Source organism: Trichoderma evansii, assembly GCF_050947405.1.
Source record: "Trichoderma evansii strain SZMC 28006 chromosome Unknown GGI43scaffold_10, whole genome shotgun sequence".
Classification (NCBI taxonomy): Eukaryota; Fungi; Ascomycota; class Sordariomycetes; order Hypocreales; family Hypocreaceae; genus Trichoderma; species Trichoderma evansii.
This window is the reverse complement of record NW_028145196.1, coordinates 781,284-800,094: the sequence shown is the minus strand read 5'-3', so window position 1 is coordinate 800,094 and position 18,811 is coordinate 781,284. Positions and strand designations below refer to the sequence as shown.

Sequence of the window (18,811 nt, the reverse complement as noted above, 5' to 3'; positions counted from 1 at the left end):
TAGGAAATTAGAGATAGAGAGTCCTCCTTGATTACTGAGCAACAAAGAGCGATACCTTCCTTGCTTCCAATCTCGCTGCCCAATTAATCGAGTCCCGTAGCAGGACCCCGATGGGCATATTGAATCAAGACACGGCAAGTCCCTTGTCCAATCGCTTTCTTCGGCAACCTTGTTAGCCCCACGATCTGACTAGCAATTATCAACGTCTTTCAGCTGTGCTAGACTGATAAAGTTAAGCCGGTGGAGCTCATGCATCTGGTTTTCAGCTTTTGTCTCAGCTCCTCTCCAATACTACCTGGTATATACGCAAATAATAAATACGACATCTCCTTTTTAAACCTTTGTTCAAAATGCGTCCCGTGCACAGAGTTTATATGGAAACTGTCTTAGGATACGATGGTCGATTCGATGATGCTATAGAGGAATACGTTGCGTAGGTGAAATATGCGGCATCGGTCGGCGGCTACGTGGTGGTACTGGAAAATGAAGATACTGGTAAGGATGAATATGAATATAAATGTAGGCATTAAATAATTACCAACAACAAAAAACCAGCACTTCCGACATTGACCAGTACAATCTTCATACCCAAGAACTCACCTCTTCATCTACTTACCATCGTCATGGATAAAGTCAAACGTACAGCTACGGTCTCAATCCGCAACAACACTTCCAAACCCATCTTCGCAGTCTCCCTCCTGCACAAATACAGCGACGTCTACAAGAATCGCAAAGAGTGGGCAGCCATCGCTGCCGGCGATGTTACAAATGAAACTCTCAAAGTAGAATACAACACCGGCTTCTTCACTACCGGCCGGGACTGTGGTAAATCTCTTGGTTCAGCCAAGACATGAAGACGCTGCATTATAGCAGTCCTCAGAAATACCGTGGCACATTTGATGCTATTGATAAGGGTATCGCGGGTAACGCTGTCGGATACGCTGCAACGCTTTTTGGCGCCAATTATAGTGATGGTTGGTGGATTAGTAGCGGCGCCTGCTGCTATCGCAGCTGTGGCGGCAGCAAAGGCGTCGACTGATGGTATTTTCGATTCGGGGGAAACAAAGGGGTATAAGCAGCATATTTTGAGAGAAGAAGATGCGGGTAAAGTGACGGAGATTATCATCAACGAAGATAATACCATTACACTTAAATCTAAGTCGGGAGATTCTGAGACGGTGTATACTTCCACGGCACTAGGCTGGTAAACTGGGAACACAGCACGAGATTATAAAACGGTTTAATCAGATGATGGATATACCGTTATAGGCTTTAATTTGTGTCTGATGTCCAAGTTCGCGCACTGAGGGTGAATATAACCACTGTTTATTTAGTATTCTTAACTACACTATAGCTATTTTGTAGTCAAATCCCACAAGCTCTCCACGGTCACGTTTTCAGTCCACTTCCCTCCAGTAGTATCTTCCTGGAGAGTAAAGCTGACTTCCTTCTTCTGTCCGGGAGCCAATACGAATGCATTGTCGTCGAAGAATCCCAAAACTCCAGCCGGATGCGTCAGCCATGTGTACAAAGATACGCCGGCCGTTGATTCCACAGTGAAGGTTTTCTTGGACTTGTCATATGATAGTTGCAGCTTAGGGTCTGATACCTTCGCTTGGTTTGGCCAAACAGGGAGGAAGTGGTTGTGATGGGTAAATGTTGTCGCTTTACTGCTGGCTGCATTGGGAAGTTTACCGTTGGCGGTGAGTTCAATGATCAAGACAGCATCTCTGGTGTCTGGAATCTTGAGATTTGATGCTACGTTGGTCGAGATGATTTGCGTAGTGTTGATGGCACCAACTTCGAACTTGATTGATTTCGGCATGCCCGCGTTGTTTGCAATGGCTTTGCCTTTGAGATCGACCCAAGTCAAAGATACTTGGCCAGATGCAGACTCCCAAAGGTCTGATGTAACCCAGATCTCCAGCTGATTGGCAGTATAATTCCAAAAAGCCGACGCAATGACGTGATCATAAGTCCGACGAGCAACATACGGTAATACTTTCCATCGTCCGTCATATTCCAGGCCTGCCCAAGTTGGGGCTTGCCAAATGTCGTTAAGCTGCCAATACAGTGAGCCAAGCTGTCTTTCTGGCATGCCGCTGCCTCGTCTGTAAAACTGAATCTCAGATTTGTACATGTCAGCTTGGAACAGCTGAGTAGCGTGGCACCAGGCGCTAAAGTTGGCGACAGAATCAGTCTTATCGGGTGTCGGATAGTACCGCTCCACCGCGAGAGTCATCTCGACTTGACCCAAGGTGCTATTGCGAACATTTCTGGTCAATCCACCAGCGGGGTAGTGATGGTTTCGTAGAATGACTGTGGTCGAGTTGAAATGGAGGTCTTGGGGTTCAACAGCCTGCTGCCACGTCTGGATACTAGGCATGCTGATGAAGCCAAATTCGTTGGCAAAACGACCCACTGGGTACGCGGAAGTATCAAAAGACACTGATGTGTCATAGTTGTAAAAGTCAGTATCGCCATAGATATATCCAGGAGTCGTGTTATAGTATCTCTCAACAATAGGAATAGGTAGACTAAGGTCAATATCCAGCCAGCCATTGTTTGCACTGCAGGGGCTGTATGAGATGGAGTGGCTGTTGGCAGCCAGAATATTGAATATCGTGACAACGAAAAGATCTTCATATTGCCCCAAAACATACGGGTAGGTTGCTGGATCGGCGCCCTCGGCAATTGGCAACATGAGGTTCTCAAATTCATTGCCGCCCATCCAGCATGCCAAGGATGCGTGGTGGTTCAAGCGGCGAATGTTGTAAGTAACTTCACCAATAACATTTTCTTTAAATTCTGGACTGTCAGGGTAGAGAGTATCGCTGAACTGAAATTCGCTCCAGAGTAGCAGCCCGCGCTCATCGGCAATATCATAGATCCAGTCTGGCAAGTATGTACCAGAAGACCAAACACGAAGCATGTTGAAGTTCTGAGACTCGACAGAGTCGAATAAACGGTTCATTCGATCCGAGGTAACTCTTGGCCAAAAGGAGTCAGGAGGGATCAAATTGGCTCCCTTGGCGTAGAATTCGTGGCCATTGATCTCAAAGTGCCAGTTATTTCCTGGCGTGATGCCACTGGCAATTTGAGCTTCTGTGACATTCCCTGAGCTGAATAAGATGGTTCGGAAACCCACGCGCCGCTGGGAGACAAGAAGAGGCGTTTTAGACCCCGCGCTGCTGACAGAGACTGTTATGTTGTATAGCTGCTGGTTACCCATGTCTCGAGGCCACCACAGCTTTGGCTTGCTGGCATCGATGGTCACAGAACCAGTGATGGTCATATCAGACTGCGTTACACCCTGCAAGCTGCCGGAATACAACACTGAACGGCTGTCCTTCGCATCTGTGATGATTACCGACATAGAAGCATGCTTTGGCAGCGTTCCCACAAAGTCGAGACTTGCGTTTACCACCCATGGAGCAGACTGATCAGGAGCAAAGTTGTTGAATTGGCCTTTTCGGAAGATGTCGATGTCAGTGTTGAGAGAGTACACCTCGCCACCCTTGCTGAGTTGAACAATCCGTCCAGGTAGCCAAGGTCCTACAGGAACAAAAGCTGGGCCCCAGTCCCAGCCAAAGTCGTTTTGTTCTTTACGAACCCATTGGCGATTGGGATATTCGAAAGGATATACCACCGAAGCCGGCCAATCTGACGACATGTTAGTTACCTGTACAGATGTGTAAGACTAGACATCAGTGCCACTCACGCTGTACTTCACTGCTTGCATTAATAGCATTGATGATGCGAGGCACGCTTCCAAAATTTATGCTTAGAACGGGATCGCTCTTGCAGTTAGCAAGAATAGAAGAGACGTCGTAGAACCATTGTCGGAACTGATTGTCTGGTGTACCGACAATATGGTCACAGAATTTGACGGTTGCGTATGTATCCAAGCCGTCAAATATTAGCCAAGTATCCGTGCTCGATTGTTTGCTCCTTGAGCCATGTTAGTTATCATGTTTGTCCACGAGATGAGTAATATCTGCTAAATTTTGGTGAGAACCTACAGTCCGCTAATGGGCTTGCTGGTATATGTCCAATTTTGGGCCGAGATCCATCGTAGGTCAAAATCATTTAAACCGGAATTTCTATTGTTCACTGCATCAGTCTTGCTCCTTCAACTACTTCTGTCAGTATCGTCAAAGAGGGGTCCTCACGGTTCATCTGGAATTTGCTCGTTAGCACGGTGAATAGCAACCTTTGCTCTGTATTAGTGTGTTTCCTTGACATACCAATCACACCAGCTGCGTGAAGATCTAGGTGAGCCTGTGACGGAAACTTGCCCGGAACGGTGATATTGCCGTACTCATTCGTTACTGTCCACTTTAGTAGGCCCAAATCGTGAATGGCTGTTGGGCTGGAGCTTTCGGTAGTTGCCACTGCTGTGCTGGCAAAGATGCCGAGCGCGGCGAAGAGAGGCTTTGTAAACCGCATCGCTAGAATATGAGGCCTCCTCTTCTTGATAAACAGTATTCCTATCTCTCTTGATACAATCTTGGGCTGCGAGTAGTGGCCACACGCAGAAAGCGCGGAGGCTGTGCATTGAACTCAGGCCCTGCTGAGATGTTTTAAAGCTGCCAGATTATAGGCAGAGTCACTCCTTCTTGTTGCCGCCCCTTGCAGCTTTTATGCTCCAAGTTTTCAATCATACCTGCCTGGAGTGAGACATCAATGAGGGGTCCGGAAGAATGCTCGGTCATTGTTGCACAACGCGCTTTCTGCATGATGTCGAATGGAGCCATGGTCGCGTCGATCGCCCAACATGAAAAGCTGCAAAACGGGGAACGAAGTCGTATGTGTGAATGACTTCATTGGAGAAGGAATCCTATGGCCTGACCCCTGGGCTCCGAATGCCGCCACAGCCGGTAATCGCCGGCAGATGCTTCCCCACGATTATCGTGTCACCAATTGCGATCACATTCGAGCAGGAAGCGGTTGCAATTCATGCATGTGAGGCCCCATCGCGGAAAGCACAAGTTCCCTTGTAAAGCTAGACTATCACAATGATGCGCTCCAACTGGGGATTAGATCGGGAATATTGAAGCCCGATGCTTCTATAACCGAAAATCTCGGGCGTTCAATCTTCTAATCAGATGAAAGCGAATCACTGGATACAATACAAACCTGCTAGTAGAAAGTATGATGCCAGGGGCGCCTACGGAACTTGCTCGACCGAAGATCAAGCCAGGTTAAAGTGCGGGGAGAGCAAGTTGGGGGAACGCATCCGAGTGTAACGCTGAAGCTCCATATTACTGTTTTTTCGATGGCGATTACGACAAAGCATGATGCATACTACGTCTATGTGTCATAAGATATTTCATACCCATGGCGAACAAGTTGGATCAGGTCTTGCTGGAGGAATTTGAAAAGAGGAGAAGCCAAATAGCCGGCAAATTAATAATCGGAAAACACAGTGAAAGATGGGGCAATTTGGTCGGATTGCTACGTTGAGCGGCATCGACGCCTATACGCTAACAAAGAGAAGAAGAAGAGTCGGGTGCCATCTAAAAATATGATATGAGGTCAAAAAAGATCAGCAAAAAAGCTACACCACTGTGTTGCATCTGAGATGCTTCTGTTTCAGAGAGACGCAGGTACCAAACGAAGCCACCATTCAGCAAATAAAGTCAATGTAAGCCAATAAGCTTAAATCAAAGCTGAGGAACAAGTGGTCCAATTATACCAACGTGGTGGCGTCTGAGAAAATTATCTAATAACTTTCACTTGGTATGACATGTCTGAGAGTTGGACATTGCTCTTAAATAGAAATCTTATTTTTACACAACACATAAAGGCTAAAAATATATCAATCCGTGTAGACCCTTTGCCCTTCCTTAAAATGAAAAATCCCAAAATATTACTTCGACTTGTCAAAACGATGATCTTCCTGCCAACGCTGGTAGTTTGGTGGAGGTGTATACTCCGCCCTCACAGCTTGCAATCCGAAAAGACGACCGATCAAAGAAGCGAGCGACAGCAGTAAATGCGACACAAACCAATCTGCCGATAAGCCAGACTTTGCACGGGGTGCCTTTCCATTCCAATATTTTGTTGTGCTCAACACCACGGGGATATTGTCCAAAGAGTGAAATATAATAAATAGATTGAGACTGATCCAAAAGTCGATAAACAGGCCCTTTATTGATGCAGGAAAGAAAGAAAATCCGGGTACGTTTGTGTTGAGAACCCTTCCAGCGTTTAAGATAACTCCATTGAGATTCCAGAAGAAAATGGCCTTTTCACCATCTGCTGGGTCTGTTCTCTCAATGACTATGACTTCATCGCCATCCAGCTCCGCCCGCTGCCATTCGTGCCACGCATATCGCTCAACTTTGAGTTCGGGCTGGTTGTCTTGAGTAGCCGTGATGATTTGTTCGGTGTCTCCCAGGCGCACTTTGATGCTGCCTTTGATCACCTTGAGATATTCTGTGTGTGTTTCGTGCCAATGAAGGCCGCTTGACCAAGTCGATTTTGTGGGAAGTGTAACGGTAACTTGATCCGGCTGCGAGACATCATATTTGACAGCGTTGGGGAATTCTCGCTCAATTATCCCCGTTGTTTGATCCATTGTTGTTATTGTTTAGCACGTCTTCCGTTAGAACCGAAGATTGCGCTGGCTAATTTATTGTTTACTTCGTCAAGCGCAGAAAATTAAAAAAACAAAAGAAGAGAAGCTCCAAGACATTTTATTAAAGCGCTTCGCATACATCACTTATCAGGCTCCAACCGCCGGAATGCACCTGCTGACAAATTCACGTGCCAAAACTTTAGGTGTGTCTGTCAGCAGTCACAGTCATGAGATGTGTTCAGTTCTCAAGACATCTACTGATATTGCATCATTTGCGCCTGGCGCTAGCTACACCAAGCTAGAACAAGCTGAAGAGCCAAACATTAACTTCTTTCAATGGCGTGTAGTCACTCACTGTTACGAGTAATAGCTAACCAGCTGATTGTCTTTCAAGATAGAGCATTAAAATTTCCATCTAAATCGGCTCTACAGTTTTGACTTGGTGTTTTTGACTTTGCCTCGCATGAACATGTACTTGTAAAGGTGGGGGTATGTCTTGGTACTTGCTATCTAAGCTGCGAACACGAATAAGCTATGAGTACATGGACTCATGTTCATTACACAAAACAAAATTTCAACCAATAGCTACATAGTTCATCAACATCTATAGCTATTAGTCCGGTGTTATTATAACTTGCATGCATCTCTTATCTGCTGGCCTTGTTCACGTCATTTGTCTCTCCTCGGGCTTGGCTTCAGCCAGTATGGTAAAATCTCATCGTCATCGCTAATTCTCAAGCGGAGGAACTTAGCTAAATTTGCCGGCTGCTAAGACATGGTCTCGGACAAGAAGTTGCATTACGATAACCTTATGATAAGAAGATTTCGTTGCTTTCCAGCTGCCAAACTTGCATGTATCTACAAGCTCACTTACAAACGGCTAAAATATGACAAAGACAGAATATGTGGTAGAACTTGCAGCTTCGAAAATTCGAAAATTCCATGGTTTCAATAGACTCGCAAATCAAAAAGATATCTATTTTGTTTCAATGAAGAAAGCGCTCTACATAGACAAAGAATCACAGAAATTATATGCAAAGACCACACAATATACAGGCATATTACATTTACTACTTAGAAGCAAATGCTCTCATTATCTCGAAACACTTAAGAAGTGTAGCGACCAATGTCAGCACCAGGGTTCCAGCCTCCAGTGAAGTCAGGCTGGGCATTGATGTTGGTGCCATCACCCAAGCGGAGAGCAACCGAGGTGTCCTTGGAGCACATTCCGTACATCTGGAGGTTCGTGGGAGTCGCTGAGATGAAGTGCATGTAATCTGTCTGATGTTAGTAAACTGTTTTGCCACAAGAGTTTCTATATAGAACATAATGAACGTACCTTGGCACTGATAAGCTCCAGCGCAGTTCTGGTATCCGGGGCCGCTGAAGAAGGCCCAAGAAGCAGAACCGTAGTAGTAAATGTCAGAGCCGCCCTGGACAAAGTTGGCGAGACCCATGTGGCAACGAGCAGTGTCATCGCACCAAGAGAAATCGGGATCGCCCCAGCCCTGGACATCGGCAGTCCATGGCGCAGGAGGGACTTGCTGAGTGTTGTCACCCTGATCGTAGTTGGTCTCACTTTGCAGGAGAGTGACGGCAACATTGCTGGCAGACTTGAGGTTAAGCTGATACAGCCACCAATGCTCGCTACCGAGACCGTTGAGCCAAGTGCCCTTGGTGGACTCAACCAAGGCACCACCCTTTGCGGCGATGTTGGATCCTCCGCTGAAGCCCTCAGTGATGTGGTCAGCAACCCAGTTCCAAGTGTTCTCAACGTAGACCGAAGAGTTTTCGGTGAAGTGAAGGCCAATGAAAGCTGCCTGGCATTCGTTGCTGGCGTCAGTGCAAGCGTTAGTCAAGGCATCGGCACCGTGAGTTCCGCCAACAGTTACGAGAGAGTTGAAAAGCGCGACATCGCCGGCCTTGTCGCCGGCAGCGTTAAACTGGACAATAATGGCGCCGGGAAGAACGTCAGAGACGGTGAAGCGGAAGTCCTGGATCTGGGCGACACCAACATCGCCTTCGTTGCCGACCTGGACAACAGGCTTGGGGTTGGATCCGTCCTTGAAGAAATCACCACCACCGGAAATAGTTGCCCAAGCCTCTCCAACAAGCTGAGAGCCAACGGGGACCAGGAGAGTAGACTCAACACGGTAGTCGCCAAAGGGGAAATAAGCAATCTTGTTGTTAGTAGCGGCGAACTGAAGAACCTTGTTAAGGGCAGCAGAGTCATCAGTGTTACCGTCACCCTTGACGGTCTGGCCTCCGTTCTGGCTGGGATCCTTAACGTTGACAAAGTCAGTCACGGGGTTGTTTGCATAGTTGGGCACGACAACAGCTGGAATACGGCCACCAGGGGCAACACCGGCAGGGCGAGTGGTGTTACCGTTAACGCCACCGTAAATAGGGTTACCTCCAACAGTGTTTCCGTAGCTGTAGTTGATGACGTTCTTTGAAGCGCCGACAGTTGTTGTACCACGAATAACAGCGACATCGGAGTCAGTATCCTTGGTCAAGTTGTCGATGACAATAGAAGGATAGACGGAGGTGGTGAAAGTGACACCTGAGTTAATAGACGTGGCATCGACAATTCCGATGAAGGGGCTGCCACCATCGTTGGAAACACCAGTGCCAACGGTATCAAAGGTAGGGTTCAACAGACTGATGGTGTTGCCGCCGCTGATGCGCATACCAATAGCGTTCTTGTAGAAGTAGATGCTCTTATAGAGAGCCTGTTGATGGGTGCTGTGCCAAATACCGGTCTGGCCATTCTCAATTCGGATATCGGCGAGTGCAAGAGTAGATCCACGGCCCAGTTGGACACCAATGTGACCCTGACCGTTGACCGAGGGTGCAAGAGTGATCTTCACGTTCTGAAGCTGACAAGCCTGGGCGACACCCCAGTACAGAGCAGAGATACCAGAGCTTCCATCAACAGCAGTAGTGTCTAAAATAACATTCTTCAGTCCAACAGCAAAGGAGAGTTCGCCGGCGTCACCTGTAGAGGGGTCCTGGCCGTTGACGAGGTAGTTGTCGCTAAATCCTGCCGCGGCCTTGATAACAGGGGGGTTGGTAGCGTCACCGAACAGAATAGTATCAGTACGCATGTTGAGTGTGTTCTGGAGCTCGTATGTTCCAGATGGGATATAAACGACACGAGGCTGCGAAGCCAGCCATTCGTTCTCTCGGTTGCCACTGCCAGCCGAGTCGATGGCATTCTGAAGAGAGCCAGCATCACCAGGGGTGACGGCAACAAACACGTTGTATGAATCGGGATCTGATACATAAGGAGCAGAGCCCTTGAACTGGCCAGTGTGGTCCATAGCAGCATACCAAAAGGAGCTGTTTGCTCGAGACTGGAGTGCAGAGCGGCCATGATGGCGGAGAACTGCTGGAGAGGCCGTGACGGTGCCTAGGAAGGCCACCGCAGCGGTGAGAGTCTTCAACATGGTGAAAAGGAGAGACTAAAGATAGAGTGCTAGAACAAAAAAGCAGTGTAAAGGAATGAAAAACGAGACAATGCTCGTAATAAAAGAAACAGTGTTCTGGTGGCTGGCTACACCCACGAGTACCGCGTGATCAAAAACCTGAGAGACGCCCCGGAAATCATCGAAAGCTATATATAAAGAGCTTCGCTTGTCTCCTGCCTATACTAGGCATTAACAAGCCTATCAAAAAGCCCATCAAAATCACATCAACGCAGATCATTTCGGGACGTCTCCGCTGATCTCTAACAACTGGGCAAGCTCCCCGAGACGGTTAAGCTCACAATGGCGGAAATGGTCACGTCCGTGATAAACGGGGCACAGCGTCTTACTGTGGCCTTCACCTAGTGGTCCTGATCATATTAGATGGTTCGGATTCATTGGTTAGAAAATAGAAACTCGCTACTATCCCCCACTGCGTTTCACAACGATCGGCAGCGAGTAGCCCACATTAAGAAGCTATTCTTAGGGAATACCAAGAAGCTAGTAAGCACTGCTAAAATTATGATACAGGGGCGAGCGACGCCCCTCGGCGGCTTGACCGAATATATCTTCGGGCTATGTCAAGTACGGAGCATATTGTAGAGCTGCGATCGAATTACTCCTTGTTAAATGCTGACACGGGCCTAAGCGTGAGGCTGAGACTAATATGCGTGGGTGCGATTCTATCCCATTGACGTGGGGCACTAGGGAGCCTCAAGGTATTAGTGATGAGATAATCAAGATATATTTAATATCTATATGATACGCAGTATTCTAGAAAAAAGGGGGTATGGCAGAAGCCGTCTTGGTTATACGGGTAAGTTCATAGCCACTATAATAACCACAAGAAGAAGGTACCTCGCCTCACTGAAAGCGCAGCTCTCTGTTTACGATTTGAAACGCGCTGAAAAATTCTCGTGACTGATGCGGGTCCTATCTTTCCAGGGTGATCCATAGCCTTGGGTCTTTAGCATATTATTTAGCATATCGAAAAAGATAAGAGGGGAAGAGGCTATAATAGACCTCTTGTATTGATGGATGGCATCTCAGCTGCTAGTCCTGTGGTCTCTTATTCATCCTTACCTGCAATATTAAATCCTAAGTTAGCGGATGAAGCTATAAGTGGGCGTAGCTATCTCAATACGACTGCGGCACTGACATCATGCGAGGACTAGCCACGTCCAGTCCATCATGTCTCTGGCAAGATTGTGCCTATCACGATGTGGCTGCGCCCGCTTTCATCGAGTTAAATCGTGGGTCCCTTTGCGTGTAAGTAGAATAGTTGCCGAGAGAGGCGATAGGGCCAGAGACGGCTAGCAAATTATTAGAAGCCTCAGCTGTGGAATCAGGGCAATTTCCGGAAATAAGCTTACCGCTTTCGTCTACTAAGCTATACATTAGTATTTTTTTTTTTTGTCCTATATTTTATAGAGCGCTGTTGGCAAAGAGGATATATGCATTTTGTCAAATTGCACCTATAGCTCTTTAGTAACACCAAACCACTTGAATTATCTTCGCGTCAAGCCCTGAACCGCCAAGCTTGGCAACATCATTTACAAAGAGCATTGGTAATCTTAGCACGATATTTCCCGTGAAAACAAGGAAGGGAACCAGTATCCGGGAGGATTCTAAATGCCACGAGGAAAGGGAGGCCCTGGTAATGGCCGATCTGGAGAGAGGTTTTCAGCCCTACAGTGACGTCGACCCGGATATCTTCCAATGGCCCATACACGAATGGGCGGTGTGTGATATATACGAACTACCTACTGTACTTGGGGTGCTTTCTAAGTGCCATACTAATTAAATTTTGGCGCGGGATGAGTGCTCCCGATATGTCATGTCAGAAATGGAACACGCCACAGACACGGGATCCCTTCATTTTGGCTTACACCCCACCAGCACTCTAGGCCTCATGGCCTTCTCGGCTGTGCGAAGGAGTAATTATAGATAGGCACTATCTTCAAGCATCAAGGATCCTAACTAATAGAGTGACATATCAGAGGTGATGCCTCAATACCTCTTGTATGCGCTTTGTGTATAAATAGATTGCCAACGCAGTTCGCGCTGTCATGTTCATTCCATCCTTATCAATTTTTTTTTTGACTATATGATATCATGCATTAGTGCTCCTTACTAGCCATGTATGTCGGTCGTACGAACATAGTGAAGTGCGATTAGCTCTCTATAGTAAGGATGAAGTGGATATAGTGATCTAAAAAAATGGCTTCCCTGGGGTAACGTTCGTTGTTTACCATATACGGCTAAAGCTCATATCAGAGCTATAAAAGAAGGAAATATGCGATGCCAATCATGTTTTCTCAAAGTGAGCAGCATGCAACAAATCATTTTATGTATAAAGTTACTATAAAGCAAGCGTTTGGGAAAGCAGAAGCCGCTGTGGAGTACGAAGTAAGGGGATGTAGGTTCGGGGAAGGTCGGGGAATACCGGAGGAGCAGGCCATTGCTTTGGTCTCAGTAGCTCATATCTCAGTTAATTACGAGGCTTTTACCAATCTGAGTGCTTACGAGGAGTTTCCGTATAAATTTAAGAGCAAGTAGGCTTATCAAACATTAGCAAGACGACGGAGTAAGTTATATATACGACTTTGAAAAACTGGAGGGGAAAAGACGTAGTAATACGAGTATCGTACTATTGCTATTATACATAGCTCACATATGATTTTAAACTTATCAAAGAGTTTAAACCCCTAATATAAGGACGTTTTCTAACTATCGGCTTCTTAAGGAAAATCCCATCGGAATTATGACCCAGTGCAATAGATTAAGTCGGTCTTTTTATATTGCTTCTCTACTAAACCCATAAAACTTCACCATAGATGTAAGATTGCTATCGAAATTGAATATTCCTCTTCAATTTTTGTAAATGGCCATGCTACCTATGAAATTGAATAACATAATATCATGGCTTCTTCGCATGTCAAAGCGATGAGCTACTGTCTCTGGTGTTACTCAAGACCATTGACATGTGCGCTGCTTACCTCGGCTAGATCCGAGCAGCTCACCAATCCCTGTCTATGCCACAAAAAGTGGTGATAATACGCTCAATGTACGCTCAGGTCTAGCATCTCTAATGCCTATTTCCGACTCTTACGCGTCTTGCATATCCTATTTCCGCGTCCGCGAAGCGACAGCCAGAACTAGCACGAACTAGGTCCACACACTTAGTAGACATATGAGAACTCAAATGCTCCTTTCAACTTCAATTACTGTATGAGGGTATCGGTACTACCGTATTGTAGTATTGCATGTGCCACTGCCGCTTTTGCCTATATAATATTATAGGCCTACTCCCCTGAACCTCGAGTTTTCACCTTTATCCCGGATGGGGAAACTATCATCGCGGAGACAAAGTGTCAAAAATTAGTCTGCTGACGTGAACGCCTTCATTATAAAGGAATTGGATCCTTGTCGTCTGGATTTCTGCCCAACGGTTCTTACCGTTTCGAGGGAAATTTCGAGAGAAACGACTACAGCTCCTCAGCCAACCACTGCTTCATTAGCTCATCAACGTCAACCGCGGTATTGGGCCCCATAAAGTCGATTGTAGTCATAAACGCTGGCGAATAATCTAGGCCCGAATCCGCGGCTGAAGGGTCGGTCATTTGGTCACCATTGGTACTGTCAGTCTGCATTGCCGCCGTATTGCGGGACTCGCTGGCAGGCATCTTCCGAGCAATAGAGATGACTCCGAAATAGGGTATCGTAAAGTGAAACCTGTCGCCCTTCAGGCTTTTAGGGTCGTTCTCGATTGCTTGAAGCAGCTTTAGCACATCGCGCGCCTGTAGCGCTACGCAGTCATCGAACCGTTCGATTGCCGCATCCAGGACATCAATAATTGCGGCAATCAGGCCCCAGTCTCCAGCCCTGTGGCCAGACAAAGCTTCGAATTCGGCTGTTGGTGGCTGTAGAAACATATTGAAGATGATGGCCACTGCAGCTGTAAATGCTTGGAAATTTGTCATACAGCAGGAGAACATGCCGAAAGTCGTTCGCAGTGGGATATAGACCTTGATGAGCTCTCGCGCGGCCCTAATACACTGGATCCTACTGTACTCGCATCTTCGCTCATCCGTTACATCGAGCATAAATGGCAGGTGATTCGACATATCGAGGTGATGGTGCCACAACTGAACGTTGTATCGGCTATAGAGCATGCCCATTGCTTCTGCTTGGCTTCCTGACACCCGGTCAAACGGATGCCACCATGAGTACGGCATGGCTTTAGCTAAACTGCCAAGTGCACTATCAATGGACATCATAATAGGGACTGCCAATGATGGAGAGCGTTGATCTCTCTCAATTAAATGGGCGGTTATCCGGTCAAGCTGCCTCAGGTAAAGTATATCTTGCTGGCTTTCACTTAAGTGTTGCATAAATGTGAGGTCGTCTAACACAAAAGGCTCGTATGAACCTACAACTCCGCAGGGGAATCCAAGAGTCTGAGAGAGATGACGGTCATGGTGCAGGATATGAGGCCAGATTCCCGCAATGCTGCCTTCTTCCTCGGTTTCGTCTATAGACGCCCTGTGGAGGTCCATGAGCTGCGCGACTGCTAAAGCTCTTCGATTGTTAAGCCATGCCCGCCGCGGTCTACCTGAGTTGACAAAGTAGATGGAGATGAGTAGGAGGCATTCCAGACCCTCGTTTGTGGCAATAATCTCATCATCAGATGTGACCAGAGATATTATGGTGGTCGTAAGATGTTCCATAAATTCGTTTCGTGTAGATGGTAATCGGTACTTTGTCATGTCTGTACTCTTCGGAAGCTGCTGTAGACATATAACAATGACTATTAATGCTCTTGCAATAAGAGTAGGATGGCTGGAAGATGTCGGCTCGATCGGCAGCATTCTGAGTAACGAAAAATTGATGGATTGACGAAGAGACGGTAGAGGGCGCAGTAATTGACTGATCCAGGGTGAACTTTCGCTATCGATGAGCTCAACGACTGTACGAGGCGGTGTAAGCTCTAATAGCATATGGGAGATTCTCCTATGTTTCGGCCATATTGCTGTACTGCCGGTCACCAGTGCTCGGTTGCCACCTAACGTCGAAATTGATGCATCTGTGGGAGATATTCCTTCTCCACCAATTTCCAACATAAACTAGAAAAATTAAAGAGGAGGATTTAGCGAATATTGCATGCTAGGATCGAAGAAAAAAAGCGGCCTACAGAAGCGTTGTGAAAGACAGAAACTACGTTAGATGTCGAAGAGGGAGCTGAAATCGAATCCGTGTTAATAACGTCGATTCCGATGCTATCCTCGGTAGTCGTCGCGTGTTCCGAGGGCTCCGTGATCTGCGTATGCCGTGCTCCAGTCTCCAGCTTCTCAAGCACTCGTTCTAATAAACCCTCTACACGAAGCATCCGCTCTTCCATGTTTTGAGAACGCGACTGATCGCTGCTGTCATCTTGGTATTGCTGGCTGACACAGGCTGAGCCGTGAGAAAGACACCACACGCAGGTGGTCGAATTTCCATTCGTAAATGTACACCTGATCTTGCGACGTTTGCCTAAAAGCCATTATGAGTAACAAATAGATGGCAATAGCTACTAGAAGCTGATTGCAGGAATATGCTGGCGGTCTGAAAACCTACATTCCCAACAACTTCGCGTGCCCTTGCGGATCTTTCGGAGCTTAAGATGAGACAGCGAATCGCCCGGGCGATGCTGAACGGACGATGGAACCATTCTGTAAGTATCCCGCGACTGATTTTATTGTTTCTCAAGTGCTGGTGAAAGGATCAACAATCGTGGGTACGAATGAATTGAATCTCCAGGTCTCCAGGTTCTATTCGTAATTAGCCCGATTACTTATTGGGGGCAGCTAACAGTCCATAGAATCAGTGACTTATTAACCCCTCACTCGCACCATCTGCAGCTTTAGTTTAAAGTATACGAGTGTGCCATGCTTTATAAAATAATCATTCGACGGGAGAAATATTGTTGGATGCTACCCGTTGGTCTGGTGTTCGGCGGGGCATTCCGGCCGGTTTGCCAGCATAGCGAGATTCGCCTACAGCAACCCCAAAGCGCAGGAACCTTCCCACAACCAGCAGCCATTTCAGACTCCAAAGCCAGTAAACAGTGGCATCGGTAGCCGAAAGTGGACCTAACAGCTAGCTTGGCGTTGTTGAGCGGGCTACAGCACCCTCGCTAATGCAAGCAGACAGTCTGGGAGGTTGTAGCTCCAGGCTCATGATTGGCCATGTCTGGGGGTGCTCTTAGTGATGGCCAGATTCTCGCTGAAGTTCGCGAGCTACGATACTTAAAGGCTTACATTACATCGCGATGGCGTCCCGACGACCTGGTCGCCCAGCGGCCACCGATGATCTCTTACATGTACCCCGTACTCAGGTGAACAATGACCAGGTTTGTTCGAAACTAGGAGGCCGTCTCTTTCAGCACTGTTGGGCGCTACCATGGTGCTAGTACGCGTTTAGCAAAGGCGCGATAAACGCAAGTAGAATTCTGAAGAGCAATACTACTACCAGCAGCAGGATGCAAGTGCATGTAGCTGGTAATACTAAACAAAAGGATCAAGGATGTTCAACATCAATGGAGCTTCATGCCCGTCCTAAGGGCGGAAGTCGGACATTTTCGGTTGCCTAATGGTGCAGGGGTGAACGACTGTGGGCAAAGCAGCTTTTCCCAGTTTTGGAAATATAGTTTCCAAGTCTAAGGACTATTTAAGCAGCTCTGAATTGAAGTTCCAAAATTAATATGTAATCGTCCGAGTCATAAGCTCTATAATGAGAATCCTTTACTTATTTGTCGTATCGAATTTTTTCATGTGTCATAGAAGAAGCTATGGCATTGAACTATTGGAACAAGTCTTGGTTTCATACAAACGCCGTATGTTAAAAAGCCAATAATACGGTGATAGACTTTGCACTCGTGCAATAACTCTAATTTTCCAAAAATAATAAATGAAAATTTTACAGTATACGTATAGTACACTTACTGTATTTATTTAACTTTTTTCGTTTTCGGAAAATTAGAATTATTGCACGAGTGCAGCGTCGATCTAAGGTGCTATCATATAAACAACATAAAAATGTAAGTACAAGCATAAATATAAAATTAGGTGGTTTATTACTAATATATTAATATGTTATAATTATATTATTTTTTAATGTTTATAAATTTAAAGTTTTAGTGTAAATATATAATAATAATTGCTTGTGTTCGGAGGCTTTTGACAACTGGTGGTTGCCCCAATATCTATAGACAAGTATTTGCCCCTAGCTCAATGTGTCCAATGAGTACCTCGATCGAAATATAATCTATAAATACAATCATATAGGTTCAAAATAGGCCATAAAAGCCGTCGCAATACATGACCGTACCTGGCTCCTAATGAATACCTCAATCAAGGTAAAAGTTTTGCCACTTCTCGTTCGACAGTGGCATCCAGGCTTTCTTCCAACTTCATGCCTAGCTTTTCGTTCATCACGACGCCTTCTGAGTCGTAATTACCTCCAGTGCGGTAGATGGCCTTGCTAAGAATATAGCCCAGGCTGCCGGTGTCGCCCTGAGCCAGCTTATTCCGCGCCTCCAAGACTTTCTCTTCAAGATCAACATCGATGATCTTCCACTCAGTGTGATCCTGTCCCCTTTCTGTATCCAGTCGTTTCGTAGCCGATATAAGCGACTGCAAAATGTCATCTTGGCTTGCGTTGAATGATCTCACATGCACGTATCGGTTGTCCACGATTGGGAAATTTTGCGAGAAAAGGACATGGGCCACAGCCTCTGCGACATTTGCTAAATTCGACCAACTGAAGCGGCGAGTATGGTGCCCGGGCTGGTGGATATACGCTGTGCGAGATGGGACGTCAAATGAGAAGAATCCTTGACGTAGACTCCTGTTCAAAAGTCCTTCGTTAGAATAATTCTACTCGAAAAACTCAATAGGGTAATGTGTTAAACGAAAATAGATGTACCGGACGGTGGATTGCTTACCAGTCGAAAAAAGGCCCGGTTATAATCCCTGTCCAAGTTATTTTGTCTTGGATAGATCGAAGGTACTGAATAACCTGTGGCTTCATCTTTAAAAAGGTCATGATCTCGACCGTTTCCTCCTTCGAGGTATCAATGCCAAATTCTGCTGGTATAAATCGCTTCACTCCAGCCAAAACGGCGATGTCAATCATTTTCTTCTGCTGCTCAAAGTCCGGCATTGTAATTGTATTGACAACAGCATCTTGGCCCTTGAACGCAAGCAAAAGAGAAGATTCTGAATAATCGGTGCGATAAACCGTAGTTCCGGTAGGAGGCACAACGTTCGAAGAGTCTCTAACTAAAACAGAGACAGAGAATCCGTATGATTGCAAAGAAGAAATTACAACGGGGTTCAAGAAGCCCCCAGCCTATTCGCAATTAGAATACGTGTATTACCCGATTGATGTTTTGTAATGGAAATGGAAATCGACGTACCCCAACCACTATAACTTTTTTAATTTCGCTCATGTCGGATAATAGGTATGATAGCAAATAGAATTTATTAATCTGTATCTTAAATGAATTTCAGAAACGCTCCCTCTTCCTTTTAGGTTCATGATGTTTTTATGCTGCTGTATCTCATATGTTATTTCATTCGGCCGGGCTCGGCGGAAGAGACCGTTGAGGTCTCCACACTTAGTTTCCCCCTAGTTGGCAACCCGCTTGACTAATACTCAGCTATTCAGCAGCCTTCAAGTCCTATTCTCTCTTATAATTGACGTAGCAATTTAATTG

General features: G+C 46.2%; 6 protein-coding genes across 6 annotated transcripts; 1 reads left to right on the top strand and 5 right to left on the bottom strand.

Moving 5' to 3' along the window:
* Nucleotides 1-350: 350 nt before the first annotated feature.
* GGI43DRAFT_383964 (uncharacterized protein) lies at nucleotides 351-854 on the top strand (the record flags this gene model as incomplete). The annotated part of the gene is made up of 2 exons (XM_083203463.1): nucleotides 351-433; nucleotides 575-854. 2 exons carry the CDS (start codon nucleotides 351-353, stop codon nucleotides 852-854), a joined length of 363 nt encoding a protein of 120 aa, XP_083060591.1.
* Nucleotides 855-1,249: 395 nt separating this feature from the next.
* GGI43DRAFT_50711 (beta-mannosidase) lies at nucleotides 1,250-4,598 on the bottom strand. The gene is made up of 5 exons (XM_083209927.1): nucleotides 4,248-4,598; nucleotides 4,173-4,179; nucleotides 4,023-4,103; nucleotides 3,722-3,951; nucleotides 1,250-3,663 (listed from the first exon to the last, which is right to left on the bottom strand). The coding sequence occupies exons 1-5, from the start codon at nucleotides 4,447-4,449 to the stop codon at nucleotides 1,355-1,357; spliced, it is 2,829 nt and encodes a 942-aa protein (XP_083060590.1). The 5' UTR covers nucleotides 4,450-4,598; the 3' UTR covers nucleotides 1,250-1,354.
* Nucleotides 4,599-5,420: 822 nt separating this feature from the next.
* Nucleotides 5,421-6,970, bottom strand: GGI43DRAFT_50701 (uncharacterized protein). Its single transcript, XM_083209926.1, has one exon. The coding sequence runs from the start codon at nucleotides 6,581-6,583 to the stop codon at nucleotides 5,873-5,875; it is 711 nt and encodes a 236-aa protein (XP_083060589.1). The 5' UTR covers nucleotides 6,584-6,970; the 3' UTR covers nucleotides 5,421-5,872.
* A 662-nt stretch (nucleotides 6,971-7,632) lies between these two features.
* GGI43DRAFT_50691 (glycoside hydrolase family 55 protein) lies at nucleotides 7,633-10,329 on the bottom strand. The gene is made up of 2 exons (XM_083209925.1): nucleotides 7,923-10,329; nucleotides 7,633-7,860 (listed from the first exon to the last, which is right to left on the bottom strand). Exons 1-2 carry the CDS (start codon nucleotides 10,030-10,032, stop codon nucleotides 7,691-7,693), a joined length of 2,280 nt encoding a protein of 759 aa, XP_083060588.1. The 5' UTR covers nucleotides 10,033-10,329; the 3' UTR covers nucleotides 7,633-7,690.
* Nucleotides 10,330-12,901: 2,572 nt separating this feature from the next.
* Nucleotides 12,902-16,062, bottom strand: GGI43DRAFT_405535 (uncharacterized protein). Its single transcript, XM_083206034.1, has 3 exons — nucleotides 15,670-16,062; nucleotides 15,245-15,585; nucleotides 12,902-15,176 (listed from the first exon to the last, which is right to left on the bottom strand). Exons 1-3 carry the CDS (start codon nucleotides 15,761-15,763, stop codon nucleotides 13,539-13,541), a joined length of 2,073 nt encoding a protein of 690 aa, XP_083060587.1. The 5' UTR covers nucleotides 15,764-16,062; the 3' UTR covers nucleotides 12,902-13,538.
* A 1,382-nt stretch (nucleotides 16,063-17,444) lies between these two features.
* GGI43DRAFT_427532 (aromatic alcohol reductase) lies at nucleotides 17,445-18,544 on the bottom strand (the record flags this gene model as incomplete). The annotated part of the gene is made up of 3 exons (XM_083208818.1): nucleotides 17,445-17,940; nucleotides 18,038-18,444; nucleotides 18,512-18,544. The coding sequence occupies 3 exons, from the start codon at nucleotides 18,542-18,544 to the stop codon at nucleotides 17,445-17,447; spliced, it is 936 nt and encodes a 311-aa protein (XP_083060586.1).
* Nucleotides 18,545-18,811: the final 267 nt, after the last annotated feature.

Bases quoted from the DNA above. Each gene is read 5' to 3' on its own strand.
- GGI43DRAFT_50711 (XM_083209927.1), bottom strand. From the start codon at position 4,449: ATGCGGTTTACAAAGCCTCTCTTCGCCGCGCTCGGCATCTTTGCCAGC. The intron at 3,952-4,022 runs GTAGGTTCTCAC...ACATGGCTCAAG, and splicing joins AGCAAGCCCATTAGCGGACT to GAGCAAACAATCGAGCACGG. The intron at 3,664-3,721 runs GTGAGTGGCACT...ACATGTCGTCAG, and splicing joins TGCAAGCAGTGAAGTACAGC to ATTGGCCGGCTTCGGTGGTA.
- GGI43DRAFT_50701 (XM_083209926.1), bottom strand. From the start codon at position 6,583: ATGGATCAAACAACGGGGATAATTGAGCGAGAATTCCCCAACGCTGTC.
- GGI43DRAFT_50691 (XM_083209925.1), bottom strand. From the start codon at position 10,032: ATGTTGAAGACTCTCACCGCTGCGGTGGCCTTCCTAGGCACCGTCACG. The intron at 7,861-7,922 runs GTACGTTCATTA...AACATCAGACAG, and splicing joins TGGAGCTTATCAGTGCCAAG to ATTACATGCACTTCATCTCA.
- GGI43DRAFT_405535 (XM_083206034.1), bottom strand. From the start codon at position 15,763: ATGGTTCCATCGTCCGTTCAGCATCGCCCGGGCGATTCGCTGTCTCAT. The intron at 15,586-15,669 runs GTAGGTTTTCAG...AATGGCTTTTAG, and splicing joins CACGCGAAGTTGTTGGGAAT to GCAAACGTCGCAAGATCAGG. The intron at 15,177-15,244 runs GTAGGCCGCTTT...TAATTTTTCTAG, and splicing joins CTGTCTTTCACAACGCTTCT to TTTATGTTGGAAATTGGTGG.